Source organism: Monodelphis domestica, chromosome 1 (genome assembly GCF_027887165.1).
Source record: "Monodelphis domestica isolate mMonDom1 chromosome 1, mMonDom1.pri, whole genome shotgun sequence".
In the NCBI taxonomy this organism is placed as follows: domain Eukaryota; kingdom Metazoa; phylum Chordata; class Mammalia; order Didelphimorphia; family Didelphidae; genus Monodelphis; species Monodelphis domestica.
In genome coordinates this window covers 167,079,339-167,092,423 of record NC_077227.1, presented here as the reverse complement: position 1 = coordinate 167,092,423, position 13,085 = coordinate 167,079,339, and the positions used below count along the sequence as shown (strand labels likewise).

The 13,085-nt window shown below is 38.8% G+C and overlaps 1 protein-coding gene across 2 annotated transcripts in view; it reads left to right on the top strand.

Moving 5' to 3' along the window:
* Positions 1-13,085, top strand: part of LIPC (lipase C, hepatic type) — a 228,110-nt gene that overhangs the window by 61,273 nt on the left and 153,752 nt on the right. The window contains exon 2 of one of the 2 annotated variants that reach the window (XM_007479670.3): positions 6,836-6,916. The exons of the other annotated variant lie outside the window; for it this stretch is intronic. Coding sequence (XP_007479732.2) covers positions 6,836-6,916 — 81 coding nt within the window. The remainder of the gene's footprint in view (positions 1-6,835; positions 6,917-13,085) is intronic. 2 annotated transcript variants of the gene reach the window in all.

The following is a 13,085-nucleotide window of genomic DNA, read 5'->3' as shown; positions in this document are numbered from 1 at the left end:
GAGGAAAAGACTCTGGCTGGTAGAGGAGTTGGTCTCTCAGTCTTGAGAAGCCAAAGAGAGAAGATAGAAAAAGACTTTCTCCTGAGGGTTACCCACTTTTCCTGCTGGTGACTGGAAATCTTCCCCCCACCCCAACATTTTCTAATTGAAAAGACTATTGAAGAGGAGACCTGAGAAAGACATTTGAAATCTCTGTCTGACTTTACTTCAGCTCCTGTTGCCCTGAGTCTGAACTGTGGCCAAGGGGCCAAACCCAGGGTGAGTCAACCTGACTTTCTCTCAGGGGGCTCATGCTACCAAGGCCTGAGTTCCCCCCAAACTCAAAGAGAGAGGGGAAAGGGTTTAGATAGAAACAGGGACCCCTTTAAACCACTTTCCTTTCCCATTCTTTCCCTGCTAGTTATTCTTTGAGTTGACATTAAAAGTTATCTGTTCCCCAAGCTGTGAACAAGTGTGAGTGAACAGATCAAGGGGAGACCCTTTGGTCTCTAGCAGTGGGGGTGTGTGGGGGTGGACAAGAGGAACAAGAGCAAATCAGGGAGAGCAGCCTTAGCTAAGGAGGGAAGGCAGAAGGGGGGAAATCTTCAAAATCCCCTCTTCTCTCTCTGAGCCAACTCTAAACATCAGCTACCTCCCCTGAACCCTGCTTTGAAAGGGGGGTCACCACTTTTTCCTCCTCTTTATATTGAAAGATTTAACCTCCCCTCAAATATACCTTCCAGTCCAAAAGGATAAGATAGGCAATATCAATACAAGACAAGCTCAGAGGAAGGTAAAGACCATCTCTGATCAGGGAAAGATTCATGGAGGAGATGACAATGCAGTTGGGCCTTGAGGATGGGTAGAATCTTATTAACTAGAAAGAATGGTAAAAGGAATAGCCTGGGCAAATGTGGAGTCCTCACACTTAAACCCAACTTGAACAGTAGCGCTGAAAGACATTGAGCCTGTGCCAATTTCCATGTTCGTAAATATCTTCGGGGTGGGGGGGGGAGGGGGGCGGGATTGGAAATAGCCCTTCTAGGCACAATGGAGGATCACTGTAGTGAGATGAGCCAAGTTTTGAGAAGTGCTGGCCCTATGCTTCCAATATAGAACTCAGGGGAAGTCAGACCTGCTTCCCTGAAAATACCTACCACTTCCTCTCCCTGTAGAGACTGGTTCCATCTTCATGGGGACCTGATTTTTACAGAAATTTATAGTTCCAATGGAGTCTAGTTCCTCTCCTGACTTTTACCTTTACTCTAGCAAACAGTACATTCCTCTAAGCCTTGAGAAAAAAAAAATATCACTTGAACCCTGTCATTGTAGTCTCTCTTTTGCTATTATTGGCCTACAGTTTTCCTGGTTCTTCTTGCATATAGTATTAACAAATCAGCCTCTGACAGGTGACTAATTCCAATTCTCTTCAGTTATCTGCATAGTAATCAAAGGCTGCATTGTCTCCAAGCTGACCAGCCTTTCCCTACTGTGGCACTAAGTTGAATTCTTATTCAGCAGGTATTTATAGATCTTTGGGGTGTGATCTTTTCTTCTCTTTCCTTCTTTTATGGGCCACCACATTTTTTTTCTGTTTATCTGTAGCATTTTAAAATATCTGCCCTGCTCTCCCTAGGTGGTTATTTGTAGGCAGTTGAACAACCAACAAAGGCAGGCCAGCAAAACAATTCATTGGGTCAGGAAGAAAAGGAGACATAAGATTTAGGTTTTGCAGGGATCATCAGAGGCCATCTAGTCCTGTCCCACCCTTTTATAGATCCAGTAACATGAGACAAGCTGATGAAAAGTCTTAAATTCATCCTTAGATGGCTCTCTGATCCATGGACACATCAGTGGTAAATATAGTCAATCAATAAATCAATCAATAAACATTTATTAAGGGCCTATTATGTGCCAGGCACTATAGTAAGTGCTAAGGATACAAAAAGAAGCAAAAGACAATTCCTGCCCTCAAGAAGTTTACAATCTAATGATCCTAAGAGTCCTAATTTTGGATGCAGAAGGGACCTCCGAAGCCTTTTATTCCAAACCCCTTTTATATAAATAAAGAAACTGAGGGGGAGATAAAGTGATTTGCCTCCAGTCACATAGACAGTAAATGGCAGGAATATGATGTGAATACAGCTCCTTTGGCTCTAAACTTAGCTATATATCACTGCTTCCCAGCTATACCTTCCTATACTGTGCAATCCCTTTGGGGGGGGGGGAGCAGTCTACTCCATACAGAACAGAGGTCTTCTTCTAATTCATTTAATATCTTTTAAAGTAGCATTCAAGTTGTCTATCATTATTTCTACTTCATCACCTTTTTCTTAGCATTTCCTAGATGATATCTTTATTTTTTAAAATTTAATTATTTTAACATTTTTCCCATGGTTACATGATTCATGTTTTCTCCCTCCCCTCATATCTCCCCTCTCCTGGAGTTGACAAGCAATTCCACTGGTTAATACATATATATGTATGTAATATATACATTATAGTAATATATTATATGTGTTGTATATTATATATAATATATACATTATATTACTACATTATGTATAATATATATACATATATTCTCACTCGAACTCATTTCCATATTATTCATTTTTGTAAAAGAGTAATCCTTTAAAAGCAAAACCTCAAATCACATATCCATATAAACAAGTGACACATTACCTGTTCTCTTCTGCATTTCTGCTCCCACAGTTCTTCCTCTGGATGTGGATGGTTTTCTTTCTCATAAGTCTCTCAGAATTGTCCTGGATCACTACATTGCCACTAACAGAGAAGTCCATTACATTCAATTGTACCACAGTGTATCAGCCTCTGTGTACAATGTTCTCCTGGTTCTCTTCCTTTCACTGCAATGATGATCTCTTTTAATCTAATTCTTATCTCCTTGTATTTTGTACATACCAATGCACGAACATGTCTCCCCCAATAGAATATGAACTCCTTGAGTTATCTTTATCTGTGTAACCTCAGTATCCAGCACAGTAGCTGGTACATAGTAGCCATGTAATAAATGCTTAATGATTCATGCAAGCTGCCTTCTTATTTACACTGTGTATCCTTCCACCTCTTTGGATCACAGCAGTTTTGATTCTTTGGAGATCATGGTTTTCCATGGTTCACAACTATGTATCATTGGCAGAACTTTCGCTGTAAGTCATAAATCCTTTAAAAACTTTACCTAAAGGAGAGAATGACAAGGTTTTAAATGTATCTGACACAGTGACCATTTAAATAGCTTGCATCTTAACTACTGAAATAACTCCTACTATTCTTCATTTCCTGTCCCAGTTTATTCCTATATCTTAGCAGGTTCTGAATTATTCATTATTATTCACAATTCTAGGAAATACTCTATGGAAATACTGAGACATGAAACCCCAAAAAGAAAGGTTAATTAACTTGCTTCATATCACACAGCATTATAGGATCAAGTGGAGAATAACCTATAGCCTTTCAAATTGGAATACTTTGCCATACTATCTCCTCAAAACATAATTTAAATATTGTCAAATGTGTCCAAACTATGACCTATTTCTCAGCCCTTGTATAGAAAAACAGACCTCTTGGAGAAACTTCCTTTTTATTTTTTTTAATCCTGGTCATGAAACAAGGGTAACAAAATTGTCCTTGTGCCTAGTGAGCTAATGGAATAGACCCAGTCTCTTAAAGAAAATCAAGCCAACAAATACTTATTAAATATTTATCTGTGTTCCCACCAACTGTACTCAAGTTTTAAGGTAAAATGCCAAAAAAAAGAAAAGTAGGAAACGTTCAATCTCTTATGTCATATTTTTAAATCTAGTAAAAATGTCTGTAAAATGATCAAATTTAAGGGCCGGAAAAAGGAACTTTGAGGTATCATGACAAAGCAGATAGAGTTTAGTCTTGGAGTATGGAGAGATCTGGGTTCAAATTCTGATTCTGAAATTTACTAGCTGTGTGATTATGGGCAAGACACTTAATTTCTCTTGGCTTCAGTTTCCTCACTTGTAAAATAAATTAAATAATATGTGTAGTGCTTACTTTGCATAGTTGTAAGGTTCAAGAGAGTCAATATATAAAGAACATGTTGCTATAGGTGTATGTGTCCTGGCTGAGTATTCCCCTTCTCCCTCTCCTGGGGAGTTGCCCTGAATGACTGGAGTCAGATATTGATTGATGAGCTAGCCTCTCCAATCCAAAGAGAAGATATAAATCAAGAGGTTTCTGCAGAGAATGGGACACCACATAGGACCAAGGTGAAAGATTGCTGGGAATTTACACCTACCAATGGGCATTCACCTCCATCATCTTCTTCAAGCTTTAAAGTATTATCTAAATGTTATTATCTAATCGAATCCTCTCATATCACAAATAAAGGAATGAATTTGGCTCAAATTTTTTTTTTAAACAAAGGTTTAAAGAAGCATTTTTATGTGTAATGGGGTAGGGGCTAAAATATTATAAATTTTTTAAGAAAAAGAAAGAAAAATAGAGAGGTTAAGAGTCTATTTGCCAGTGACCAAAACAGGAGCAAAGACATGTTATAGTGGATAAAGTAAGTACCTGACCTGGAGTCAGGAGTCTTCCCAAGTTCAAACCCAGCCAAAACTTTCCAAGTTCAAGCACAATAGCTATAAGCCCCTGGACAAGTCACTTAACCCTGTTTGCCTCCATTTCCTCCTTTATAAAATGAGGTAGAAAAAGGAAATGACTAATCAATCCAGTATTTCTACCAAGAAAATCCCAAATAGGGTCATGAAGAGTTAGATACCACTGAAAATGATTGAACAAAAACAATAAAAGAGGAATTAAAAAAAAAAAAACACAGGTCTCCTAATCCTTAGGCTGATGTTCTTTCTATTATAAAAGACTACTTCCATAGTTGTATATCCTTTCTGTAGGAATCTGGGACTCAATGTAGTCACTTCCTCTAAAGAAGAAGTAGATCTCAGCCCACTCCCTGAAGGTCCTACTAGACAATTTTATGAATGAATAGCCAAAAGAATCATTAAATAATCACTCTATGGCTTACCCTCTCATTATAGATATCCTGCTATAATTCTATGATCCCCTAAATTTAGCTACGCTAACCCTCAAACAATAGACACATGGATCCCTCATTGAGCCATGATGCCATGTGTTCTAACGTGGTAGCACCATTTAGAGTATGTGCTCTACTGATGTAGAATCAGAAGCCCCATGATTAAGATTCATCCAACTGGGGCTTTAAAAGGGGACTCGCATGCACCAAGTACAATGAGCAAGCTGAGAGAGTAGCAGCTCTTCTGGCTGGTGGCCCAACTTCTATCAGAGTAGAGTCTCGACTTCCAGCAGTTTCCAGCTCTTTGGTACTAAACTTGTCTCTATGGACAGTAGCCTGAAGAGTAGTGTTCCTAAGAAAGAATGAGGTGGAGGTGGTCTTCTTGCCTTAACCCCCACTCCTTTTCTAACATCCCCTTTGATGTCCCTCCCTCAATCATCTATAAGTGGACCCGAGTCCTACAAAGAGCCTCATTTTTTGTTTTCCCCTCACATCTCATAAAGGTATCATTTCTCTTGGTTTGGTTTGTTAACAAACATGAGTCACCTCCGTGATTTGCTCCTTCACATTTTTGTATGGTAAAATGGTGCGCATTAACTGCAAGTCAAATAAAAAGCCGTTTATCTTTCTTTTAAAAAAAATAAAAGGAGTGGGCATGGTGGATTATTCCACTCAGTTATTTCCATGCCATTCTAGGCTTCTGTTTGCCAACAATAGTCAACATGAAGATTTGTTTTCTTCCTCTATAACCAGGAACTCGAGAGTCAATTAAACCAATTCCAATACCTCATTATGCTAAAATGGAGGGGTCAAGTTTCGACCTAAAGATATAACTAAAAATTGCTGCCTAGGTTTCCTATGCACACATTTGGCTCTGCAGCAGCAAGCCCAGCTCCTGCCAGAACCTGGTCAAAGAGAAAACACAGAAGAGATGAATTCATGAGGAAGGCAGATAATCAAAACAAGCTTCTTTGTCTTTTGTAAAATGAGGGAGTTGGAGTGGAGGAGAGATGCTAAACCTCATTTATGTTGTGGTCCCCTTTGGCAGTCTGGTAAAGCCTTCAGACCCCTTCACAGAATAATGTTTTTAAATGTGTAAAATGAAATACAAAAGATTGTAAAAGAAACCAATATAGTTATCAACATTTTTTAAAACCAAGTTCACAGATCCCAGATTGGAAACTCCTGGATTAGACTAACCCCTCACATCCTTTTCATGTCTAAGATTTTTGATCCCGCAAATCTGAGGGTGTTTATAATAATGGTGGATCCACTGCAAAAGGAAAAAACATAGGAACTCCTCCATTCTCTCTATGGCTACAGTGCTTTGGATAATAGATTAACCTGCAGCTAAGCAGAAAATAATCAAATTATGCAGTGAAATTGCTCTGGGCAAGAAGTCTCTTGCTGTGGAGATAGGGACCTACACTTCTTTAAAAAAAAATTTTTTTTAACCCTTACTTTCCATCTTAGAATCAATACTGAATACTGGTTCCCAGACTGAAGAGTGGTAAAGGCTGGGCAGTGGGAGTTAGGTGACTTGCCCAGGGTCTCACAGCTATAAAGTGTCTGAGGCCAAATTTGATCCCAGGTCCTCCTATCTCTAGGCCTCTTGATCCACTGAGCCACCTAGATTATACTCCTTAAAACACCTTCTCATATGAACATAGAAGCATTAATTGTTTTTTAAATTTGTACTTTTTGAAATGTTTCTAAATCTGACATTAATATAGTACATTACAGGCTATGAAGCCCTTTTCTTACAACCCTGTACAGTATGAAGCAAATATCACTATTCCCATTTTACAGATGAGAAAATGGAGGTTTCGAGCCATCAGACAACTTGTCCATCATCGCACAAGCTATGTGGAACTAAACACTCTACTCCAGGTAGGAATGGGGTCGCCAATCCCAACAGCTTCTATGCTGCCTTGTATTGTCTATTTAACACTCACTGGATAGCTCAAGCATCCCAGATAAACAGAGCTGGCCTCATAAGAGTCAATGCAATATAGACATTATCTAAAACAAATGTGCAAGCCATAGAAAAGGTAAAGTCATATAAGTCTTATGCAAGTAGAATTTTTAATAAAAATATTTTATTATTTCTTTGTCTTTCTCTTTTGCCGAAGACAGGCAATTAGCTGCGTTTGCAGTATCCCAGACAAATGAAATTGGGTCTATGCCCAGTCCACCAGCAAAGGACTTCTACAGCAATAAAAATAATCAATTGTGTTTCTTCTTCATTTTCTGCTGGGCCCATATGATTGCTTTAATAATGTCAATGCAGATTGTAATTTGTAGGGAAAAAATAAATACCACTTGCACGAGGCATGAAAATTCAGACAACAGAAGTGCCATCTCTGTTTACAAATTCATTTTGCAATACCAGGATATGACTTGAGAGCAGTGAAGGGTAGTGAATAGCCCAGTGAACTTGGATTGGGGAGAGTGGCCTGGATTTAAAGTCTACCTTAGCCGTATAACTGTCAGCACCTCACTTTGTTTCTCAGTGTCTTTCTCAGTTTTTTCATCTGTAAAATGCAAATAACTTATAAGGTCATTGTGAGAAAGGGTTTGAGAAAATGCAATTAGGTGGTGAGACTCAGCCTAAATTTCCTTTGCTATTCTGATTCAAATCAGGAAGATCTAAATACAAATCCTTCCCCTAGACATTAATACTAACTCTGTGTGAGCCAATTAATTTTTTCTGCCTCAGTTTCTTTGTCTGTAAAATAGGGATCACAATAACACCTCCATCACAGAGTTGTGTGAGATTCAAATGAGATAGCATCTGCAAACTTTAAAGAGATATATAGGTAGCATAGTGAATAGAACACCAGACCTGGAGTCAGGAGGACCAGGGTTCAAATCTAGCTCAGGTACTTCTTAACTGTGTGACCCAGGGCAAGCCACTTGAACCCCATCGCCTAGCCCTTGCTGCTCTTCTGCTGTGGAACCAATGCATTGGTTCTAGGACAGAGTATTGGTTCTAGGACAGAAGGTAAGGACAGAATTTTTAAAAAAAAGTATAATGGGAGGAAATCTATTTAGTCTGTTTCCCCAATTCAACTTGTCCCTTCATGCCCCTCCATATATTTTTCTCCCCATATACTTTTTTTAAACCCTTACTTTCCATCTTAGAATCAATACTGTGTATCGGTTCCAAGATAGAACAGTAAGTGTTAGGCAAGAGAGATTAAATGATTTGCAAATCCCCTAGGGGTGAGTCCCCATCTCCCTGCATAGACCATCTCTCTTCACCCATAGGAACATTCAGAAGGGGCACCTCCTCCCACCACCAAAGCAAGACCTCCTTCCTTTCCCATCCTTTTCAGTCCTTCCCTTCTTCTCATCCTCTCTATCTGAGACCATAGAGCTCATCCTCCCATCATCAGTAGTCCTTGATTTGACCCCCGCACATCGTACTCTCTTCTCTCCCCTTCCTTCCCTCTTATCATATACCCTCTTCTCTTGTAATGTAGTCCCACCAAAAATGGAACAAAATCAACCACCACAAACATGGAGGTTCTGTCCATAATACACCCTGTCTGCCCCTTCCCTGTTAACTCGACAGACCTACCCTTTACTTCTGCCCCTTTGCATACACCAAGAAAGGAATCTTGTTGTTTGGGGGAGTATTTGAGGAACAAATAATCTCTTCAATTCTGGCTTTCTTTCTAAAAATGTTTCAAACTCTTCTTTAGTATTGAACTCAACTTTTTTTTTTCCTACATGGTTAAACTTAGATGTGCAGGTCAGGTCACCCAGGGCTACATTCTGAGCTCCAATGCTCTTCAGAGCATATCATTTCATGCCCTCCTCTGTTTTGTAGTGTATTAATAATATTGTTTTCATTATTTGAATGCTCTTTCTTTGTATTTGAAGGCCTTTATCCTGATTATTTGTTTCTGAATTGTTTAATTTAACCACTATATGTCTTGGAGTTTGCAGTCTTGAGTTTTTTTCTGGAAGTGATATGTGAATTTTTTTTGTTATATGTTCATTTTCTATATTCAAAAGTTCTGAAGGGCAGCTAAAGGGCTCAGTGGATTGAGAGCCAGGCCTAGAGATGGAAGAACCTGGGTTCAAATCTGACCTCAGATGCTTCCCAACTGTGTGACCTTGGACAAGTCACTTAACCCCCATTGCCTTAGAAACTTTTCTGCCTTAGAAACAATACATAGTATTGATTCTAAGATAAAAGGTATGTTTTTTTTAAGTTCCAATTAGTTCTCTCCTATTATTTTCTTCATTTTGGTGTTAATGTTTTTGTCTTGTCATGTTCTTCTGGGAGACGTGATGCTTAGGTTGTCGCTATACATCCTGTCTTTGAGATTGGTAATTTTTGCTTACATAGTAAGGATAGTTCCTTTAATGTTACTGTTTTTTGCTTTTCTTCTTCTAAATTGACCTCCATTTTGATGTTTCTGCATTCTCAATCTACATTCTCAATCTCTTCTGTTTCTTTGGTAAGGCTTACCATTTTAGATTCCAATTTTTCTATTCTGTCATTATTTCGCTGTATAAGCCATAAATTCTTCTTTAATAATTCTCATTTCTCTTTTACACCACTCAGGAATAGCATGTTGTGGTTCCATATTCTCAAATTCCATAGTCAGCTCACTCATCAAATGTTGAATCATTTTCCTTTTTCTTACAATATTATAATTATAGATACCTGACTTCATATATTAGATCTGAAGACTATTTTTTTTGTAATTATTGTTTTTCCTGTTGATTTAACTGTTTTTGTTTAAGATCTTTGAGATTTCATCTTGAAATCTTTGGTAATTTCAGTCTCTTTTTTCTCTTATTTATTGTTTCACTCACTTTCTAGCTCCTTCCACTATGATTTTAGTTTCCTTAAGATCTAGATCTCAAAGTGTCTCAGCCTCCTCCCATATTGAGCAATTAATGGCTTATCTGCCTAAATCTCTTCCTGACTTATTCTTATTGATCAATTACTGTATACATTTCTCTCCAATAAACACACGCACACACATAAACACACAAACACACACCTGTGTATCCTATCCTGGTGTCCTGTCTCGATCTCATTATTCCTTAATTCTTTGGCCTTGTACCAACAGTTCAGAGTTTTGCACTTGTCTGCCCCAACATTGGTTCTCCTGGTGTCATAAATTGTTGGTTTGGATCCAGGTTCAACTGATGTTAAAGTGTTGTTGGTTCCAACCATTCAGAGTTCTATAGCACTAGTGAGGCATTGCTGTGGACCTTGGCTGACTTTTGCACCTGAGGGACTGTGGCCACCTGACTGTCACAGCAGGGGCAAATTTTCATAACCTGGAATTAGAGTCTCTAAGGCATTGGAAAGAGGGAATGCAGACCAGGGCATGGGGTGGGTTTTGTTGTAAGCCTATGTCATGTCCCTGGTTCTGCTAGTACAGACTTGTTGCCAATGATCAATGAGCATCCATTCATGAATTTGGGGATTGTTGGATTTTTTTTTCTCTGATATTCTGCATTATCTTTTAGCACATATTTCTGCTTTGGGGAAATTTGAAAGGTTATGTGGATCAGAAAAAAAATGTCTAGTCCTCCGTCTTGTTACTCAAAAGACCCAGGAGATGAACTCTATCCCTCTTTCTCCTATTCTCCCTCTGTCCCTTCTTCTGTACTCTCTTCCCCCCATTTTCCTCTCTCTTCCCCCCCACTCAGAGATGTTCCCCAGAGCTTGAGTGTAATAGAGAGAGAACTAACAGGCATCCAAAGATTTGTAGTTCAAAAGGATAGATATTCCAGTAGGGGGGAAAAAAAGTGTTTTTCCCTCTGAACTACAAATCCCAGGATTCCCATCAGCTCTCCAACCCTTATTACATAGGGAATTATATTATTAGCAAGAGAACCTAGGAAGTTGTAATTACTGGTCCTAGAAAAGGGGAGGGTAGAAGTAGGAAGAGGTTTGAATCTCTCTCTCTCTCTCTCACACACACACACACACACACACACACACACCCTCTGCTGAACATTGGTGACCTGGGAATCCAATCAGAAGACAGACATTCCTTTCTACTATTGGTTACCAAGCTATGTACCTATGTCCCAAAGCAACCTTCCTCCTCCTTTTCCTTTTCCCTGCCACATCACCATTCAGTTTTTAGAAAACCTTCCTAAAAATAAACCGTGGATCAGATAGAAAACAAAGAGAAGACTCACAGTTGATTTTGTTTAGCTAAATTTGGGATATTGAGGAACACAGCTGTTCTCAATAATATTGTGTTCATTGAGTAAAAATATCTCATAGCTAGTTGTCCTAATTCAGTTGTTAAAAAGTAAGCCCTCATTTTTCCACATTTTCATATTAGTAACTTAAAAACCCGGAGGAAGGTGCTCAGGAAGGAAGGATGTACTTGGAAGAAAGTAAAATGTCAAATTCATTTTCAGGAAGATGTGTTCATTAGGGAATTGCCATCATACCTTAATCCCTAACGATAAATTTGCAAGTCAAGAAATGTTAGTCTTTGAACAACTAAAATTTAGGATCCCTACAGGGTAGGTGGGAGACAGATGCAACACATTACAAATGTGAAATTATGCAGGAACAGTAGGGCAAAGAATATCATAAAAAATATGAGCACAAAGCTGGTCACATGGGCTGGTCACATGGACTGAGTGAGGGATAATTGATGGGGTTGGGGAGTATTTATTAAGCATCTACTGTATCCAAGCACTTGACAAATTTTAATTCATTTATTTCACAACAACCCTGAGAGGCTATTACTATTATCCCATTTTACAGTTCAGGCAACGGAAACAGAGATTAAATGACTTTCCTAGGGTCACACTGCTATGAAGTGTCATAGGTTGAATTTGAACTTGAATCTTTCTGACCCCAGACCCAGAACTCTATCCCCTGAGCCTGTGTGTTATGTCATTATTGTGTCAAGAGAAAGGGGGGAAGGCTTCCAGCTCATTGGGTAGACCCCTTTGGCAAATTTGTAGAAGGACATGAGCAAAAGTTGCATGGAATAGATACACATAATGGATTATGATCTGTTCATTGGAGTAATAGCCATGTCGATGAGTTTTCAGATATATTCGACTATTTTGGCATTTGTGAGTCCCATCTCATGTCTTTCCTTGACTGTGATGGTTAGCTAATACTGAATTTAATCTGCAAGGGGTTGTCTACACCTTGACAACAACACCACTGTAGATTGTAACTTTGGTTGAATCAGTCATGCTTCATCTATGATGTAATCCAGAGAGACTCCAAAGTAGTTCTATCACACCTCAATGAAAGTCAAATGAGACTGGGAAGCAGCATGACAGAGGGGAGGGAGTGTTGATGCTGAAATTATACAGCTTGATTCAAATATTTCCTTTGATGCTTTCTTAAACCTATGAAACCTTAGGTAAGTCACTGGGCCTCTATGGGCCTTAATCTAAGATGAGGGAATTTCACTTTAAAAACATTTTAAAGTACTTTAAAATGAGGGAATCTTCCTAGGTGGTCTCTAAGGTTCATTTCAGCTCCTGATCTTATGATGATTCTACCAAGGGTCACAATAAGAGCCAGGGATGAAAATCCAATCTTAGATAGGAAGTTCTTCCAAGCACATCTTTTATGTTTTGACTCATCTTTGTAAAGCAAGCAAAATTTCAGGTGACTAGAAGGGCAATGGGAAAATCCCTCTGGGTGTGATGAGACTGTGGCATATTACCAAAGATGAATTGCATGCAAGAAGTCATAAAAAGCCATCATCAAAGGAAAGTATGATGGGAAAAGGAGGGGGCCATGTATGCTCTGGAGTTATTGATGGCACCTCCACAAAAGTTGCAGTTTGATTCTCATAAGTAGAAATAGCTCATCATTTAGATGTCCCTTCAAACCCTCCCTATTGCAATTCTTCCAGAGTAGATCACTCCAAAATCTCTAAGAGGCTTTCCCTTATTTCTCAAGAACTAAAAGCAACACCCTCAAATCAAATAATCAAAAGATCAAGAAATATTTGTGCTTAATAGACTTAGAAATGTGCTGGGAGCACCAAGGTTCATATAAAGGAGGTATAAAAGTTGACTCCCGCTTTCAAAG